Genomic DNA, 21,261 nt, shown 5'->3' on the forward strand with positions numbered 1-21,261 from the left:
GCATGTCTCATTTTTCTAATAATCACAGCTCATGCTTTCTTTGCAAGAATAACATCATGTCAATACATGTTTGAAATTGAATTGTCATATCTTTCTTGTGTTTACCTTGGGCATGCAATAATTACCAAATGAAATGCTTAGATCTGTTTCCAATGGTTCCTTGGGAATCAGAGTGTCATGTATGAGGTTGCCAATAACATCTGTTACCTTGGTCAGTTAAGGGGTTGGTTGTGGGGCTGTGAGCTAGCCAAAACCCACCAACACTCACTGATGATATATGTGGACTATGACTCTATACTATGAAGTTCGTGTTGGTCTAATACACAGGCCTGCTATATTTGTAGGAATCATATAACTAGAGAACCAGGAAACAAAGGGCCAAGAGGATCAGGGCAAAGAGGATCAGGACCTTGAGTATCAAGACCAGGGTGCGGAGGAAAAGGAGGATCTGAAAAATCAGGACCAGAGACATGAGGACCAGGATGATCACAGCCTGGATGTCCCAGCCACAGAGCTAGGAGCAGGATGGCCAGGAAGTTAAGCAACCAGATGGCCAGGCCCCTGAGGACCAGATACAAGAGAACCATGATGAGTTTGTCTAGCAGCATGAGGACAATCAGTAGAAAGACCAGGGCCAGGAGGATCAGGACCAGACACAGGAAGCCAAGATACAGGCCAATAGGACTGGGGGAAAAATAAGCAGAGAAGACCAGGGTGTCAGTACCAAGAATACCAGGAGGACCAGGATTAGAAGGATCAGTATCAGTAGGGCCAGCAACAGACCAAGGACTGTCAGGGGACCATGACCATAGGACCAGGGCCCAGAGTCCCAAGTGGAGGAGAATGACCAGGACCTGCATACAGCAGGACCAGGGTAAGGATGATTAGGAGGACCAGAACAGAGAAAGTCAGGAAGACTAAGGTGACTGAACCTAGATGTCCAGGAGGGCAATGACCAAAATGGTGAAGCTCAAAAGGAACCAAAGAAAGAGAACTAGGGCCAAGAGGGCTCTAATCCTTTGGGTGCAGTGCCAGAAGGACATTGAGGACAAGGCACAGGACCAGAAAGACAAGAGAAAAGATGGCAAGGCCTAAGAGGGCCAAGACACAAGAGGCAAGTGAGACTGAGGGGACCAGCACGACCTGAAACTAATGTATTTGCAATCAGATGAGAAGGTTGAGAAGGATTTTAAGGACCAGGTTAAGTGGACGAGGGTCAAGAGGACCAGGAAAGAAAAGAAAGAGCTAGAAGAAAGTGGCCTATAAGAACCAGGAAGGCTAGAACGAGCAGAACTAAGAAGACTAGGCATACAAAGACCCAACCAAAGTGGACCAGAAACTAAAGGAGCAAGTCTAGTGGGCACAAAACCAGGAAGAAAACACAGACTGTGAAGACCAGGATTGGGAAGACCACTGCAAGGCAAACCAGACTGAAAGTAAAGAAGACTAGGCAAACAGGACCTGAGGAATAAAATGAGATGGCCAGGGAACCAGAGCCAACATGATAAGAGCTAAGAGGACCAGAGCAACGATGACCAGTGGGACCACAACCCAGGTGGGAAAGGAAGCTCAATTTACTGAGGCCCAGAGTATCAGGACCTATAATATCAGGCCAAACATGACCAGGATGAGGAGGAAAAAGAGGACAAGGACAAGGAAGACAGACAGGAGCCTTAATGACCAAGCTAGTGGCTAAGAATGGCAAAGAACATGATGACCTGAACAAGCAGGATCAAGATAAAGTGGACAAGTGAGTTCAAAATTACAACAAGTAGAAGGGCCACGATTAAGTGTATAATGACCTGTTGGAGGAGGACCCGGAAACTAGTCAGGTCAGGAGTAGGTAGACCAGAGATCAGATGGGAGAGGATTAAGTGGATTAGAAAGATCAGAATAAGCAGGACCAGGAAGAGGGATAGTGGGACCAAAGAGGTCAAACCAATTGACCAGACCTAAAGTTCCAATTGGAGCAGGAGGACTAGGAACTGGGGTATTAGAACCAGGCTAGCGAGGATCAGGGGACCAGGACAACCAGAGCCACGAGGACCAATGGGACGAATCCAGGACCAAAATGACCAGGCCCAGCCCAAGAGGACCTAATAAGGAGGACCAGGACCAGTGGAGGCAGTACCAGGTAGACAAAGACCAGTGCAAGGAGAATCAGGATGGCCTAAACCAGGAAGACTAGAAGTGCCAACCCTGGAGAACCAAGACAACAGGGTTAGGAGGATAAGGACTCTGCAGACCAGCAGTATCAGGATGAGGATCAGTAGTACCAGGATCAGGAGGCCCATGAAAGGCAAATGCAAGGATGAGCCAGGAGCAGAGCCAGTTAGACCAGGGTCAGGAAGGACTACAGCCACGACCCCCAGATTCAGGAAACAAGGCTGACCAGAACTAATTAGACAGGGCCAGGATGAGGATCAGGAGAACCAAAACAACCCAGAAAAAGAGGACTTGGAACAGGACTAGGAGGAGGACTAGGCACAGAAGGACTGAGAAGTGAAGGAAGACAACCAGGAGCTGGAGGACACCAATATGCTAGGTGTCAAGGTTTCTAAGCAGGGCTGCCCATTTGTCTGTGCTTGATGACAGCCAGGTGCTAAATCTCGTGCTTCATTATGCTCTTGTTAAGGATACGTCTGCTTGGAGCCAGCACTATTGCTACTGCTGTGATAGCTATCACCTAGCACAAAGGTTGTGTTTGAGCAACCCACAGAAAATTATACTTGAGAGATAAACAATCCAACTCAGTTCTGAAACCTCAATAGTGGATTCACACCCCCCATCTGGAAAATGAGTATTAAAGTAGAATTTTGAAATGGGCAATCAGTAGGTCACAAGAATGGAGGTAACAAAATATCTCTGTTTATTCAGTCTTGTTTCTTACAATATTTGCAATAAAGTCAATGAATAAAATCTCAGTGAGTTTCGTTTCTTTAAGCCTGGGCATAGAGAGCATAGTGGGGCTACGCGGAGTGCCACGGAGCTGAGAAAAAATTCAGTGGCGCTCCACGTAGCTCTGCTACGCCACCCGCCTCCCCCGCCCTATTTACGATTAATAGAACTTTTCAAAAACGCCTTTAAATAAATAAAAAGAACCTTACCTTAGCTGCGGCATCCCCGGGCAGCCCTCCTCGTCTTCATCGCGTTCTCGGTGAAAACTGCGCATGTGCAGACGCCCGCGCATGGACAGTTTTCACCGAGAACGCGATGAAGACAAGGAGGGCTGCCCGGGGACGCTGCAGCTTTAGGTAAGGTTCTGTTTATTTTTTTAAAGGCGTTTTTGAGAAGTTGTAATAATTGTAAATAGGGAGGAATGGAGGCTAGGGCTGGCCAGCTCTGCTCCGCCGCGGAGTGTGCAGAGATTTGCCTACTCCGCGTTCTCCGCAGAACGCAGAGTAGGTAAATCTCTGCACACTCCGCGGGCGGAGGGGAGCTCTCCGCCCACGGTTACTTTTCTTTTGTGCCTTTGATGCCTATATTCCTTTCTCATATTTACTGGGAGAATTCATTCATATTAGAATGACATTCAGTTCAATTAAACAGTTCAATTAATTATTTTCCCATTCCTTTGCTTATGGCTTTGCAAAGGAATACTTCTGCTGATTGCCCAACAATGTAAAGTCCGTTGAAGAAAGGACTTCATACCGTCTACCCTATTTAGTGTACAATATGCCTGTAAGGGACAGAAAAAAAATAATGACCACATGACGCTGGGAGAAAAATCCCAGCATGTGGAACAATTAGTTTTTTTGTTTTTCAAAAACAAACTCCTGCTTTGGGAGTTTGTTTTTCAAAAACAAACATTTCAAAAGTTTTCTAGCCAGCCATCATGTCTGGCTGCACTGTCCTTCAAATGTTTTGTGCATAGACAGAAACCCTCATGACAGCAGTTCCTGTCAGTGTAGAGAGATGTCCACAGGACCAGCAGACAAATCTAAATTTGGCGGCGGGATATCCTTCAGGAGATCGGAGGTATAAAAATCAGGCCCTTCGTTTTTCTGACTTTTGTAATGGGATTGGATTGAAGCCTCTCATATATATTGTGTTGGTCACTTCATAGGGAGCCCTATGCAGCAGTAGTTTCTATTTTGATAAACATCTCCTTAAATAGTAGGTGGCTGTTTTTTTCTTTTGCAAATCAATGTTTTCAGGTACTTTTATCTGATTTGTTTAATTGCACTAAACAAGAACTAATAATTCAAGAAAGGTACCGATTTGCTGCGTTTTTTTTTCTCATAACATGGGGCCTTTTGGTAATCCTATATCTGGCCCTTGTAGATCCCCATGGCTTTGTGAGTAAGAGCGAGCATATAGCTTTAGAAGAGTAAATATATTTAGTCTTGCAAAGGTTTTAATCATCTTTATAATTTGTCACATCTGCAGGTAAATGTTAAGGAGTAGGAGCATTTGTGGAGCAAGAGACAGCTCCATAAGCGGCCTCCCAAATGGCTGTGTCTTGCCCAAGGCGCAATGGAGTGGCATTCTGCGCCATGTCTCTTAAAATAACTTGGAAACATTCAAACATTTGGGACCTTTAGACATATAAGTTAGAGTCTTCATCGAAGCCAGTTTTAGCACTAAAAGCCTTGTTGCAAAAGCACAATGATGGTGACAACAAAAGTACTTATCATTATGTACAAAACACTTTCTGAGTTGAAAAGTTCTATATAGACTAGTAAAATTACTTTTGCAATTGTTTCTGAATTGTAAGCATGGTGGTTCATGAAAGGAGTTTCCTCCCTCTCCTTTATAATTTGGAAAATAATTCATTGATAGTTTTTTGCTACAATTGCTGCGTAAACAACTGTTGAGATAACGACTCCCGAGTTAGGGTGGTAACAAATTTGTAAAGGGGAAGGGGTCCTGTTAGGACAGTATGTTAGCAGCCTCAGGGGGAAAAGGTTTCCTAAAACTGCCAGGAGCCAAATAGTGCAGAATATCTACTATTTATACAGCACTCAGGTAAATAGTGAAGTTTTTCTGCTATTTGCACTGCTGCTGACCAGACAGTGCAGCATCTAATGTGTATCCAGCAGACGGGTAAATAGTGAAATGTTTCTGCTGTTTGCATGGCTGCCAGCTGAAAAGCACAGAATCTCTACTATTCAGCCTGCAGCAGGGTAAATAGTGAAGTTGTTCTGCTATTTGCATGGACTCCAGCTGTACAGTGGAAAATCTCTACTGTTTAGCCAGCTACTGGGTAAATATTTAAGTGTTCCTGCTATTTGTACTGCCTCTAGCAGGGAAATGCAGAATATGAACTACTTAACCAGCGGCAAGGTACATGGTGAAGTTTTTCTGCTATTTACACGACCGCCAGTCAAACAGGCCAGGATCTCTACTGTTTTGCCACCAAGTGGGTAAATAGTGAGGTTTTTAAAATATTTACACAAACGCTGGCCAAGCAGTTCAGAATCTCTACTATTTAACCAGCGGTGAGGTAAATGATGAAGTTTTTCAGCTGTGTGCAGGGCCACCAGCTGATCAGTCTAGAATCCCTACTACTTAGCCAGTGGCCGGGTAAGTAGTGACGTTTTTCTACTATTTGTATGGCCGTCAGCCAAACAGTGCAGCCAAATAGTAAATAACTTCTACTATTTACCAGGTGGCCAAGTAAATAGCTGTTAAGTTTCAATAAATATTAAAGAAAAGGTACAGAAATGTCCTTTTCCCTGCATAAAGCCTCCAGATGCAGCACTATGAGTGCTTAACCATGAATGAGGTATGAAATACTGCTCTCAGAGCAGAGAATAACAGACTTGCATGTGGAGATGTGTTTCTGTTCCTCTGACAGTATGACTATTTGGCCAGTGACTATGGCCTCAATTATCTGAAAAGGGTCCTCTCTAGTCATCTGCAGATGTCAGATGACACCTGCCCAGGTCCCTTCTTTGTTCCCCCTGAGAGCCCGTCTTCAAACACAGTGGGTCGAGAGCTACCCCCAGACTGGGTTTGAAGTGATCACAGAGGATGGGTTGCTCATTTCCATGGCTACATCGCTGGGTGGAAACACATCCTCTGCAGAAGTGGAGAAGGGTTTCACCATCTTGGATTTAGGCAGCCACAGGCACTGTGGGATTGTTTGCAGTACGGCACACAGGAACACTGCTAAAGTGGGTAAGGTAACATCTAGAAACTTTTACTCCATTGGTATGGGATGAGTCAACCACACACACAAGCTGGTTCCATGCATAAATGTGGCATCCCCATTACCCTCCTCAGAACACTACTGGACCTGTGAAAGATAAGAAGAGGACTGAACATGATGTCAAAGACCTGAGAAGAGGCCTCAAGACTGGAACTGCTCTCCCTCTTGTACCCAGGATAAAGAAGTGGACTCGAAGGGCCATAAGGCTGACCTCCTATTCAAGAAACAAGGACACAGCAAGCTACAAGTGGCCTTTCCTGCAACTGCCCAGTTGACCAACTCCAACTGAACCTGACCTGGGCCCTGCTGCTGGTGGATGCTAGACTGAGTATGAACCCCCACCTGGGGTCCTGGAACCCTGGGCTGTATCAAAGTGTACTCCTCCTATAATCTGGAGAAACCTGTGACTTAGAAATGTTTTGGCTCCAAAGATGGGAGGACTGGTCCAAAGCTGGGAAGCCTATCTGACCAAGGTGCATTGCCACAGGGCTGAAGATTCAGGTTTTCCTTATGTGGAGCTTTTCCACAGGGACAAATCTAATTCAGCGGGACTTTGCACAGAAATAATCTGGTCTCACGGAGCCCTGTTTGGCTACAGCCTGCAGCTCTGCACCACTGCAGGTATTTTCTGTGAATCTTAATTAGTTAATTGCTGTTACAAATGTATGAAGCTGCAAGAGTTTCATATAGCGATTCATAGGGGGTCGCAAATCGACTTACCTCACTAATATTAATGAGGTAGGTCGCAATTTCTGACCCCCTGCTAAAATCACAGGGATGGTGGCCTGCTGGGGTCAGCAGACAACCATGTCTGTGCCTGGTCTTAAAAAAGTTTTTGCATACATTCACATTTACATATTGGTTACCATCTACTTAAAGTAGGTGGTAAAATGCGAATGATTTGCGACCGCATTTCGGTCACAAAACATTCCTACATACAGATGCAATTTTGTATTAGGAAGGGACGCCCTAAACACACCCCTTCATAATAGCGAATCGCTAACCCATTTTGTGATTATGTAATAGGTTACCAAATTGCAAAATAGGTTTTGGGTCAGTGGGAAAGCCTTTTTTCCAGTTGCAAATGGCCTGATTCTGCGAATTGGGACATTTGCGACTTTAAAAAATGTGCATACATGTGGCCCCTAAGAGCTTAGGTAGAACTCTTCACTGAACAAAGGCGCTAAAAGTATCCAGGCGGCAAGGGACATTTCTTGGATGTGAAATTTGAATTTCTCCCATCTCTGATCTTTCCAGCTAAAGTCTACAGCTTCTTCTTTGGGACCTTGTCCAATGGCTATCTGACCTTGTGGAGCTCTCCTCACCCACAGCCTGCTTGCTTGACCTGCTCAACATGTTGCCCTGCCATTTCATAAGGTAAAACTTTGGACTGGGCGGGACCTGGTTTCCGCAGTAAACCTGCGCTCCATCTGAGTCATCCTCAAATCACACCTAGTTCCCAGTCTACTGCAACCAGTTGACTGTGGTTAGCACTTAAAGCCTTTTGGTGCTATGTTTATTTAAAACTTTAAAAACTCATATCTCCGGTGCACTGTATTGGATTTTTGTCGCTCTGGTGTCATTTTATTTGTTAAAATTCACTCTACTTTTTCAAATTTATTTGGGACTTTTCTTATGCTGTGTTTTCACTTTATTACCGTTATGGTACTGCTTAAATACTTTATACAGTGTCTCTAAGTTAATCCTGTCTGCTCTTTGCCATATCTAACAGGGGGTAAGCTGAGGTTTATTTAGTGACTTTAGTAGTTCCCCCTGACAAGGACTGTGATTTTTACTTGAGGCGCATGCTTACCCACCTCAATAAACAAAAAACTTATTTTGTCTTAGTCACAAATAATTATAAAATCGACAAACTTTTTTTTTCCATTGGTATTTCTTTCAACACAGTAACATGTCCAGGATATTGGAGAATTCTATAGGTACTTTTACATTGGGTTTCAGTCCCGCCCATAACAGCTATAGCAAAGTATGACATAATGAAAACATATTGCTGTTTCTTGCATTGTGTATTAATGTTGTATATATAAACAGTTAGCTAAACCAAAACTGAACTCCTCCCACTCCCTCCCCCGGCCCCCCATGCTTCCATTCATCTACCTGGTCAATGCATTCATGTTACTGCCTGAGTTCACCTTCAGCCCAACTGTAATTTGACACAACTGGACTGTCCACTATTCAATCTGTGCTCTCAAGCATCCTATCCTGTAGACCTTTCGTCATCCAGTCTATGTCGGTCACTCTCCAAGACCTGGTGTGTCCCTCATGGGGGTCTCATATCAGGAGGTTCTATTAGTGTTTCATCATTGCTTCCCATGTGAGCAGATTGTCTGTCTCCTCTCATCGTGTCTTCCTCATGTGTGCTTCTTCTGGCCCAACCACTCCAAAAGGTTTCTCCTCTGTTCCTGCTGTGAGGAGGGTCGTGGGCTCAGCCGGCTAATAGCGATACGTATTTTGACTAATAGAAGACCAAACATTGTAACTTTCCTACTCAGTATCTTAGTTCTGTCAGGAATAAGACCCAGGAGACATTATGTGATGTTAAGTGGGACCTCCCAACCCTTAGTTTGTGCCAGTATCTCCACACAGTTTTTCAAAATTACTTTACAGTTCCAGACCACGAGGAAGAAACCTCCCTTTAGACTTCTACATCTTGCACAACTCTGGTCTCTGGTTGGGTATACAGTAGGGAGTCTCTTAGGGGAGAGGTAGGCTATATGTATAAAATATTATTGAACCAGTTTGAATTATGCATTTATTGACATCCTGCAGACAACGTTGTGTTTGTTTTGTGACAGTCCTTGAGGAGGATAGGGTTGTCACTAACGTGCTGCAAGGCTTCCTTGACTCACAGTGGTATTGCCTGTCTGTGAGTAAAGCTTGATATAGTTATGTAATTAATTTTCAGCCCCCTGCCAGAGAAAGCATGGCAACCATTTTCTGTGCGGGTTCGGGGACCTCAGAGAACGATGACCACAATTCCATGACTGTGGCAGCTATTTCTGTATATTGGAGGAATGACCCTGGGCCCCGTCCAAATGCCTTAAATGCAGCCTGCATAGTTATAAGTCATGCTGCTGGCTAAAGGTCTGCTAACATGGTGCATCTACCATTTCACCAGCAGTCCACAGCCATAGCCCGGGCTGCACAGGGTTGTACTATCTACAAATCTAATTCTGGCACATATGGAGCTCTCTGTAGCACTTCCTTGACTGCTCTTTCCCAGAGCCGGCATACCTAATGGATCACAGTGGGCAGAGAGTCCGGAATTCTCTTTCCTCTCATCAATAGGTACCCAAGATGGTGGTAGCTATACGTGCCATTGAGGAGTGTCTTTTCCCAGTTCCCCCATCATCCAGCCAGTGTATTGCATGCTGTATTTGTGGCTCCAGATAATAGTGCTCTAGGTCCAGTACATCCATCCCACCCTTCTCCCATTCTAGCTTAAGGGTATCTAAGCCTATTCTGCATCGCTTTTCAGCTCATAAGAGGTCCACCAGCAGGAGATTTAATTCCCAGAACACATGTTGGGGGATCTCATACATGTCACCTTGGAGGATGCAGAGGTGTCTTCTCAGTACTACCAGATGACAGTGGCAGTATCTACTGGCTACACCATCTATAGGCTAGATAGACTCCACAAAAAAGGAGGAGGAAATGAAGTTGTTTGTGACTCCTTCACTGCAGTATTTACACTAGCTTTGTTGGATGTGCATGAAGCTTTTCTGTTCAACACTGAACGTGCCAAAACCCAGTCCTTTAATGGACTTTTGATTTACTGCCCACCTAGGCCTAGAAGCCCTTTCATTCATGCCATAGAATCATTTTCGGAATTCTCTCCTACTAAATTAGATTTTACTCTGTTAGAATATTTCAACTTTCATCTTGAGAACAAGTTGGACCCTGATACAGAACTTCTGGTTAACACCATGACCTGCTTTAGTTTTGCTCAACTAGTAGCAGGTCCTATGCATTCGGCGGGACATACACTCGATGGAATGTTTACCAACAATCCATTTTTCTCTTGCCCCACCACACTTCCCCTAACCTGGACAGACCATAATGCGGTACTCTGGGAAATAATGCTTTCCAGTAACTCCCTTCTTAGAAAAGTGGCCAGGGAATCTGTTGTTTCCCATGCATGGCACAGGGTGCAGGCCCCGGAGCTGAGCTCGCTTCTTGCTGAGTCCCAGCCAGAAGAAACCAGCGATATGGATACAATGTTGGCAAATTTGTTAGGATGGCTGCATGCTGCGGACACTAAATTGGCTTCTGTTAAACTGAAAGTAATCAGACGATGCAAGCCCACATAATCTTGGTTTAAGAACACCCTAAGGGTGGCAAAACAATGGTGTTGCAGACAAGAGAGAAACTTGAGGAGAGACAACGATCCCCTAGAGGGAGAAAAATCCAAATCCTTTACTGCACAGTACAAGAAACTTTTATTGGTGGGAAAATATGCTTTATTTACTGCACAAATAAAGTCAGCCTGTATTTCAACTAAGGCACTATTTCAAGATGTCACTAAACTCCCACCCTAACTATCCACAATACAGCAGAATGTAGTCGGTCCTTCTGCAGTTCTCTGGTGAATTTCTTTCAACAAAAAGTGGAGATAATCTTTAACAAATGTACCTCCAGTAGTTTTACTTACCAGATCAGCAATGAGGCCAAGATAGGGATCTCAGATAAAACTATCCTCACCGAATTCGCCCTGCTAACGGAAGATAATGTGACACTGGCTATTTCCAAGACAAAATCAGGATCTCCACTGGATCCCTGTCCACCTAATATTTTCCTCCTAGTCCCTAATGTAGTTCCCCACCATATCTGGTGAAAATCTTCAATGCCATGTTTAATTTGGGTGTGTTTCCAAGGCAGTGGAAGGCTGCTTTGGTTAACCTTTGTTGAAGAAACCTAACCTAAATGAGCACGACCCGAACAGCTACTGTCCCATTTCTAGGCATCCCTTCCCAGCAAAGCTGGTGGGAGAAGCCATGAACACTTAGTTGCTCACTTTTCTGGAGAACAACACCCTGCTTGATGACACACAGTTTGGTTTCCATAGTGACCACAGTAAATAATCAACAGTTATTGTGGCCACGGAAGAGTTCTGGGCCTCAGTGGATAAGGGTGCAATGCTGCCCTTATCATGCTCGACCTATCTATGGCCTTTGACAAAGCCAATCACGACCTTCTGATAGACCGGTTACAGAGCCTGGGGATCTAGGGAGCAGCTCTTAACATATTGGGATCATTCCTCTCAGATCGTTTTCAATCGATTTCTTTTAAAGACTTCACATCTGAACCCTATACGCTGCCCTGAAGGATGCCACATGGCTCATCATTGAGAGCAACGCTGTTCAATCTTTACGTTACTCACCTGGCAGCTTTAATCAATTCATTTGGGTTGTCGCTGGTGTTGTACGCCGACGACACCCATGTTGTGATTTGTTCTTCATCAAATACTTCATTCTGCTCAAACAAGCCATAAAAGTCAGAGCAGATAAATGAAACCGCATACAATAGTAAGCTTCATAAAATTGAGATAGACATTTTCTAAAAACACTAAAAGCAAGTATTAAAAAGCATCGGTGGGGTGAGAAAATCATTCAGTAATATGATTGTATCTTTATGATATGTTTCGTGGTTTTGTTTCCCAAGCAGTGCAAATAAACAAAGGCCATGGCGTGAGATCGGGTTTTTAGCACTCGTAATATCAGCCGCAGAAACCACACTGTTTGTGCAGTCTTTAATTTTTAACATGTCAAATGGTAGGAAGTGAACAATTTTCTTCTCGATTCGCAGGGTGAAAAAAGATGCAGAGATAGCTTTATCCAGCTATTTATACGTCAGTCTGTCGTCGACCAGGGCAACAAGGTTCTTTACCTTCTTAACCAGCTTCAGAAGGGTGCCTAGCTCATCAGGCCACCAAACGGAGAACCAGAAAATGTGGCTATTGCCCAAAAAAATGACTTCTGTCTTAGAGAAATTCAGCTGGTATCAGCCCTGCAGGACTCTTCACTTGAGCGCTGTTAGTGATTTAGTAGTTTCCATCTGCAAATTGGCCACATGGGGAGGTAGGAGTATTGTCATCTGTATGGCCCAAAATTTGAATTGTTTGCCTCTGGAGCTAAAAACTGCCACCTCCTTATTAGGGTTTAGTAAATTACTGAAGACCTGTCTGTTCAGTCACAACTAGCTATTGTTTACTTACCTATTTACCTGTCATAGGTAGCACCAAGACACCTACGGGCATACGATGCACTCTACAAATTATAAAATCAAAATAATTAATCAATCCCCCATTGCAGCTTTTGTTCTAAGTTCCAATGACTTTACCGGTGTAGCGCTTGAGGGACAAGCAACTCTGCACCTGGACACATCAGGGCAGGTAAAGGGAAACTGCTGGTGGTACTTTGGACCTTGGCCCCCAAGCACCTTGAGTCCCACAGAGAACCTCTGAATTCCGACTGCAAGTAGTGTTTTGCTACATGTGTTTTTCCTCCCATAGGTTAACATGGTAGATTTCGATCAACTCCTCAAAACTGTTACTTGAACTATTTCCCTATGTTTCTACTAAAATCAATATAGAATGTACTAAAATTACTCTAAAGATCTTGGTGTCTAAATTCCTGTAAAAAAAACTACTTTAGTTTATTAAATTGGTCTTAGATTTCTTATTGAGTATGTGAACCATTTAGTGACTGTGTGTATTCAACAAATGCTTAATGCTCCCCTCTTAGAAGCCAAAGCTGCACGACCACACCATCATCAATAGAGCACTTGGGATCTTTAAAGTAAGCCCTGTAAACCAAATAAGGGCAGTCTGGACTTTTTGCATGGTGTGCCCCTGTACTGGCATCACTTCATAAAAAGCCAGCTTCTTACAATGATCAGCAGCACAGAACGTGTGTTGCCCTCCGATTACACTGGAGATCCCCTCCCTATGGTAAAGAAATTCTGCTTGTGGGACAGTATGATTGTATTTGCCTCAGTTTAAATAGACATCATGATATATGAAGCCAGGAAGAACTTAAGGTTAGCAACATTCTTGGGACTAGAAGCATGCAAAATCTATTGCTATGCAACTTTCCTATTATTTTTATAAATGCGTATACTACCTACGTATCTTTCATGAAAAGAAAATGACATATTTAGAGCCTAATGTAGAAAGTTCTATTGTGATCGCAAACATGTGATTAGCAAAATCACAGGGTTTGTCACTGCAAAAGGGCTTTTCTTTATGTTCAAAAGCCTTTTTCTGAATTGCAAAATACTTTCCCACTCATTAAATGACTTTTGTGATCCTTTCAGAATCACAAAGAAGAGGGAGCATGAAAGGGGGATTCCTCTTCCTATTTAAAATTGAAAAGGAATGCATCATGTCTTACAGCTGTATTTGTGATCATAAACCACTGAGTTCCTAACCCCGAGCAGAGGGGTTAACTTATTTGTAAGCAGGAAGGGTTCCTCCTAGGACCCATTCCCCTTTGCAAATCGTGTTGCCTCTCAGAGGGAGTAGATAGCAGTCTAGGGAAACACTGCCTTTACCACATGATGTTTTCCAAATGGGAATCTTCCCAGACTTTTCAACAGGATGAGAATTCCTGACATAGCCAATCCCTACTAATTGGAACACCAGCCAGGACACTAAAATTCTTGATGGATTAGGTCATCTGTGGAAGTGTGTTGGTGCTTCCCTTCAGAGGCTGGTGACAGGTTGCACTGAGTGCTCAAGGATCCTCAACATTATTCATAAAAACATATTTAGTAAAAGCACCCAGAGATGGGGTAAGAGAGAGGGAGTTATCACTTTAGTAGCCAAGTATGCTATGATGCTGTTGCTTGCGGAGGGAACAGTAGACAGAGCTGATTTTTCGCTCAAGTGGGAGATCAAAACATGAAAGCATATAATTCTAGTATGTAGCATTGCAGGCTTGTGCAGCTTCAAGTACTGACTCCTTCATATGATGTTCATAAAAGATACAATATCCATTTCACATGCACTCTTGAAATATTTGAAAATAATAGATGGAGAAATATCCTATTCGAAATTGTCACACTACATCACTGGGATTCCTTTAGTTGACACACCAAAAATCAGGAAAGGTGAATATCTGGAGGAGGTTGTGAAGCTCCTCTTCATAACAACATTCCTGAAAACATTAATAATTAAGAATATCCCTCATTTAGATACCAATTTATTCATAAAATGCTTGAAAACCCAAAGAATTTCCAAATGTGCCTAAAAAGGAAATTGAAGCTGCTCCTCCGTTTTAGAGATACACTCACCTCTTGAACAGATAGCGCTGGCATCCTCATGGTGACCGCAATTATGCACACCCATCCCGCTGTGAGGACATGCCAATAATGCGTCTTCATCCCCTCTGCAGTTCAAATCATCTAGGTGGATGGGCCCGAAGCCTTGAGCAAAGTAGGCAGATACTGGAGCGGATACAGCTTGTCCACAGTCCAGTTCTCTGCACACTACATCAGCATCTTCAAGGCCCCAGCCGTCATCACATACAGTGCCCCAGGAGGAGCCGTAAAAGACCTCAACTCGACCTTCACACCTGTTTGCGCCATTTACAAGTCGAACACGGAAATCAACTGAAAGAAATTGAAAGAAACAACTTTTAGTAAGAACAACACATTCAGCCATTGAACATTTGCAAGCTTCAATCTGAAGGTACAGAGAAGAAAACACAGCTGTGTATTTACTTCCTAAGGACATTAAAGGAAGAGAGAGACCTGGAAAATACCTGTTAGTAAAATACAAAGCGTTAATTTTTAGTCACAGTGAGTAGAAGACATCCCCTGAGTATTGTTGTAGTCATTTACTGAGCTAAGGGCATTTCTTTTCACAAACACTGAAAATATTACTATGTAAAACTGGAAACAATCTTTATTTTGCATTAGTATGCCATTTTCAAACTCATGCATTTCTTATCAAGTAAAAATGTTGTCATTACCACGCATTAATTACCGTGGATATGCCTTTATCACACATGTCTTTACCACACACATTTTTACCAAGTATATACATTTACCACACATGCCTTTACAATGAATATATATACATATATTCACTGAAAAAAACATAGATTTCAGGGACGTCATAGTTAGTTAGACAATTCACTTGTACAAAACCATAGAAATTCGGCCGTTATAGTTAGTTCAGCTAACTATAACTCGTGCCCCCGCAATGCACTACTGATGACGTAACATATTACATCATTCATGACATGGTCAGTGACATCACTGATGATATCACTGATGACATCTCAAATGACATCACTGATGACATCACTGATTACATCATCCAATGTCTGTGTGTTTCTGTAAAATTTAAATATGTTTTATATTTATGCCAAGGTGTATTGAAGAATGAGTAGGTGTATAAGTGTCTGGATGAAGGATTTAGTATGTGCGTGACTGACTGTATAAATGAGTGATTAAATGTGTCTTACTTAATGCATGGGTGAGGGACAAAACTGTGTGAATGTCTGTATCAGTCTGTCTGTTGTTGTGTAAGCTGTTGCATGGGTTGATCAGTAGCTCCATGAGTGTCTATATGGGTTATTGATTGGTTGCCTGAGAATTTGTATGGTAGACTGAGTGTGTGTGTGGGTGGGTGGGAGGTATGTGACTCTCTGCATTAATGTGTGAGTAGTTGATTTACTGGGTGTATGGGTTCAAGAGTGCATGTGGAAACAGCTGTATGGGTGGGTGAGTGTGTGTATGGGTGTGTTGGTGAGTGAATGGATGTCTCAGTGGTACATGTCCAAGTAACTACATATGTAAAAGGCAGTGTATGTGAGAGTTGGAATATTTAAATTACTATACGTGAGAGTCAGTGATTGTGAGAGTGGCTGTATGGATGAGTGTGTACTTGTATCAGTGATTGTATAAGAGAATAAGTATGCGTTAGTATCTGTTTAAATAAGTGATGTGGTGTGTGTATAACTGTATAGGTCAGTAAATGGAAGTGTGATTTATTCTTTGCATGACTGACTAGGTGTGTGAGTAACACTGGATGAGTGGTGATGTGTGAGTGTCTGTATATGATAGTATTGTATTGATGAGTGACTGCATGTATGAGTAATTGTATGGGTGAATGAGTGGATGTGTGTGTAGACCTAGAAATCAATTAGTGCTTATGTAGTAACTGGTATTGGTGTGGCGATGGTTTCGAAAATTATAGTCTGTATTTTACAATGGGTGTATCAAAGGTTATATTAGAGTTATATTAGAGTGTGAGGAGGTGCACCAGATTGTCACATGGATGATGTCATCAGTGATGTCATCAGTGATGTCATTTGAGATGTCATCTGTGATATCACGAGTGATGTCACTGACCATGTCATGAATGATGACCAACTAACTATAGCTAACTATAACATCCCTGAAATCTATGTTTTTTTTGTGAATTTCAAAGGTTTTGTAAATGCCAATTTCTAACTATATCGTGCCTGAAACCTATGGTTTTTTCAGTAAATTTCAAAGGTTTTTTAATGCTAATTTCTAACTATAATGGCCCTGAAACCTATGTTTTTTCAGTGAATTTCAAAGGTTTTTTAAATGCTATTTTCTAACTATACTGTCCCTGAAACCTATGCTTTTTTCAGTGAATTTCTAAGGTTTTATAAATGCTAATTTCTAACTATATAATCCCTATTAAGTCCCCTTGAATCCTGAAGGTCCCTGGTGGCCAAGTAGCCCACCAGGTACCTCCAGTAAGACTTAGGCCCAGATCTCTATACTGGGGTGAATGTATGACATTGTTCTGCATTCTGTCTATCAATTGTTCTTTTTGCATTTGTCACCCCGAGTGGGACGAGTATGCCCAGACTTGGGTCCCTTGCTCTCCATGCCACTGGAGTCAAGCTATCCTGGCTGATGAGGGCTGAAAGCCCGAAACCGGTCCTAGGATGCTTGTTTCCAATCCTGCAAGGACCTGGCCTGGCAGTTCGGTCTGTACTGTTCCCATGAGGCACATGGTCAAGACTGATTTGCATATGGCCAGGTCTAAACTGGGGTGGCATGGTGAGCAAAAGAATGATGGATTTAACCCACATCTCTTGACTGGGGGTGAATGTTTTGATTTGTTCTGCAGTCCGTCCATAAATTGTGTGTCTTTTGCCTTCTCGCACTAAGTGCGCCAGGTATGCCCAGACGTGGGTCCTGGGCTTACTGTGCCACTGGAATCAAGCTATCCTGGCTGAAGAGGGGTGAAACCCCGAAACTGGTCCTAGGATGCTTGTTTCCAGTCCAGGGAGGACCTGGCTTGGCAGTTCGGGCTGGACTGTTCCCATGAGGCACAGGGTCAAGACTGGTTTGCAAATGGCCAGGTCTAAACTGGGGTGGAATGGTGAGCAAAAGAATGATGGATTTAACCCAGATCTCTTGACTGGGGGTGAATGTTTTATTTATTTATTTCTTTATTTCGGCCAATTTGGCCATAAAAGACACATGTATATATAAAAAAAAAAAAAACAGAGAATCATAATAGCATACATGCAGCAACACTTTAAAATAATAAGTTTAAAAATGTAATACAAGAATAAATTTTCATCTCCTCAATTTAAAACACATTTCATTTTAGGAACAGATTTTTATAAGCATATACGGAGGTCCTACTCAGAGTATCTGACCAAGTTTCCTGCGAATAATATACACAGAGTAAAGGAACTATACACAGAGTAAAGGAAATGTTTTGATTTGTTCTGCATTCCGTCCATCGATTGCGTGTCTTTTGCCCAATATTTGAGGCAACAAAATACAAGTCTGCTGTTTACTGTGGACTAAAAAAATCTGACATTATTTTTTAGCTTCCTCAATTGCAAGACGACTGCTCGTTGAAACCAACCTGCTATACTCGATCGAGACGCCTTATGTTAGGACAAATGAACACATGTTGAATGCCTGTCTCTCGTCCTCCACCAAGCCCAACTTTATCTCCTGAGCTCGTTCACCTGCATACCTCCTGTTTATCAATGGTGTCATCCCACATTGAAGTCACGGGCCATCTTTTCCCAGTAAGGGTTTCGGTGACAGGCAGGAGGGAGGCCTCGTGGTTATCTAATGTAAAACACACAGGAATACGCAGATGACCAGGTGGTTGCTGCTGTCCTGCACCCTACGCTTCAAGGGGCTCTGGTAAAACACGTGGGAATACACAGATGGCTGGGTGGCAGCTGTCGCCCTGCACCCCAAGCCTCAAGGATCTCTCATAATAGGTAGGGGTAAGGGCTTCGCTGTCATTCAAACTAAACATTCGAGAATACACAGTTCACCAGGTGCTGCTGCCACCCTGCACCCCACGCTCCAAGGGGTAGAAGAGGGGTGTCAGGTAATTGCCCCGTCCTCTCTGTGGACAGTCCTGGCTGGCCCCTATGCAGCGGTGTGTGTTGTGAGCTTTACCCCTCGTTCCTGCAGCTCTGGCCCTGCCCGAAGGGCGCACCCTTCTCCTGGTAAGTGATACAGTCTAGGACAGGGATCCCAGCGAAAGCTGCACCCCACGCGACCTCTGCGGCTTCCAATCAATGCTCCGGGTTTTACATTTTAAGCCGACCCCGCTTGTTACACCCAACGCCCCCCCACACACACACCCAACCAACCCTTTGAAGTGAGGCCTTCAGTGGTAAGACCCCACAGGCCTCATTACGCATCTATCCCAGACTCGTATGGCACCCACAAACTCTCCTTCCTTTTTTAAAAGAAACAAAAACTCCAGTTTCCGAAAGGGCAGCAACTTGTCTTTGTACAGTTATGCTGAACATGAATATATTATAATACAACATTATATATTGACTCCTATCGTTATTGCTGTTACATGATTTTATAAAGCACTTTCGACTTTAATGCAATTAACGTCTGAGTTGGTCCTGTTAGGATTCTACGCCGTGACTTGCAGGTAAGTGACAGGTCTAAGCAGGTCACAGTTTCGAATTCTGACAGGGTTGTGTTGAATAGCTGTGTAGCCTGTGACACAAGACGGAATTTTTTAAATAAAAAATGTAATAATAATATATTTTTGCACCACACTATTATTAATTATTATTATTATTATTATTATTACTATTATTATTATTGCATTCAATGTTACATTTCGCAGGATGCACCTTGATTGGTCCACGCCGCCACATCTGCTGCGGGCGCCCGGGTGGTTTCTGTATTTCTCCTGCCTACGGTGGGCTCCTCTGCATTAGATTAGCACCCATCATTACCTCCACCCCATCAATGAATAAGAAATATTGAGACTTACAGAAGACACCCTGCTAGGCCGTGAGTGTTGGGAGTAGGTCTGCAGACCCCTGCAGCTCCCCTACGGAGAGGGGGGCCCCACCAGGATGTCCCCGCCATAAACACGTGCCTTTCAAGACACCAAGCACAAGGCAGTCTGAGCTCCAGAACTGCCCACTTTCAGATTGAAAACATGCCCCTCTGAGGCAAACCAATCTGTGAGAAGCACCCAGTGCCCATGCTGTGCCAGTCGGCGCTGCTAGTGCCGAGGGAGGGGCACCATGGGAAGTGGAGTGCATATTTGACACGTGCCTCGCTTGCACTTCATTTTCCTCCTCTGCGTAAAGCTGGAGCTCTTAGAAAAAGGAAACGCACCATTTGGCCATCCTGTTCAGTCTGGAAGCGTTCAGGGGCTTAAGTTCAGGGAAGTGCGCCATGAGCCGGCGCCCCTCACTCGGGGCTCAGTGCAATAAAGCACAGTGCTTTAAATGGAAATACAGAAGTGCGGGTACTTCATGTTTAGAGTACCGGTTTGCCTCTGAGAAGTGCTGTTACTCTCCCAATAAATGCATTGCAGTAATGCTGAGAAGAGCAGGTACTCTCCTTTCAAATTAAAGAAGTGCAGGTACTCAGTACCGGACAGTACCTGCCCATTCAAAGCACCGGTTAAAAGTCTAATTGCAAACTGGGGTATTAACGGTTCCCAGTGCAGGGAACTAACACCTGGAGCTAACCGCAAACTGGGGTCTTCAGAAACACACATAAACAGGACAATCATCAGTACTGGATGTTGAAGTCTGGGATTACCGCAGCTCCCCCATTGCTCCATCTCTTCCTTTTACGGGAAGTTCAATTCTGGGATTACAACAGCTGTCCATTCTCTTCCTCCTACAGGATGTTCAAGCCTGGGATTACCACAGCGCCCCCACTTTCCCTTCTCTGCCTCCTATGGGAAATTCAATTCTGGGATTACCACAGAGCCCCCACTGTCCCTTCTCTTCTTCCTACTGGATGTTCAAGTCTTGGATTACCACTGCACCCCCACAGTCCCCCTCTTCCTTTTACTGGATGTTGAAGACTGGGATTACCACAGCACCCCCACAGCTCTCTCTCTTCCTCCTACGGGATGTTCAATTTTGAGGTTACCACTGCACCCCACAGTCCCATCTCTTCCTCCTACGAGATTTTCAAGTCTTGGATTACCACAGCATCCCCAGAGATCTCTCCCTTCATTTTACAGGGTGTTCAAGTGTGGGATTACCACAGCACCCCCACTGTCCGTTCTCTTCCTCCTACGGGATGTTAGAGTCTGAGATTACCACAGCACCCTTCACAGTCCCTTCTCTTCCTCCTACGGGATGTTCGAGTCTGGAATTACCACAGTTCCCCTCAGTACCCCCTCTTCCTCTTACTGGATGTTGAAGTCTGGGATTACCACAGCGCACCCTACTGTCCCTTCTCTTCCTCCTATGGGATGTTGAATTCTGGGATTACCTCAATGCCCCCTACTGTCCCTTCTCTTCCTTCTATGGCATGTTGAAGTCTGGGATTACCACAGCGCCCCCCATTGTCCCTTCTCTTCCTCCTACAGGACGTTCAAGTCTGGGATTACCACATCGCCCCCACTGTCCCTTCTCTTCCTCCTACTGGATGTTCAAGTCTGGGATTACCACAGCGCCCCCACAGTTTTACAACCTTCTTTTGTTTTTCCCGGGTGTTCACAAACTCGCATGATGGCCCTTCATTATGTGCAGACAAAACCACTGTGTAACTGTGAGCAACCCCAGGGAAGAGCAGAGCACGTCACTGACACAAACAACGCTCCAGAGGGCCCCTAGATG

The 21,261-nt window shown here is 43.9% G+C and overlaps 1 protein-coding gene across 4 annotated transcripts in view; it reads right to left on the reverse strand.

Moving 5' to 3' along the window:
• The window catches only part of LOC146866843 (scavenger receptor cysteine-rich domain-containing protein DMBT1-like), a 289,789-nt gene that overhangs the window by 85,868 nt on the left and 182,660 nt on the right, over window positions 1-21,261 (reverse strand). For all 4 annotated transcript variants that reach the window (XM_085602354.1, XM_085602333.1, XM_085602344.1 and 1 more), the window contains one exon: window positions 14,468-14,785. In XM_085602354.1, coding sequence (XP_085458480.1) covers window positions 14,468-14,785 — 318 coding nt within the window. The remainder of the gene's footprint in view (window positions 1-14,467; window positions 14,786-21,261) is intronic.

The sequence above is a fragment of the Triturus cristatus genome, chromosome 1_2 (genome assembly GCF_964204655.1).
Source record: "Triturus cristatus chromosome 1_2, aTriCri1.1, whole genome shotgun sequence".
Taxonomy (NCBI): domain Eukaryota; kingdom Metazoa; phylum Chordata; class Amphibia; order Caudata; family Salamandridae; genus Triturus; species Triturus cristatus.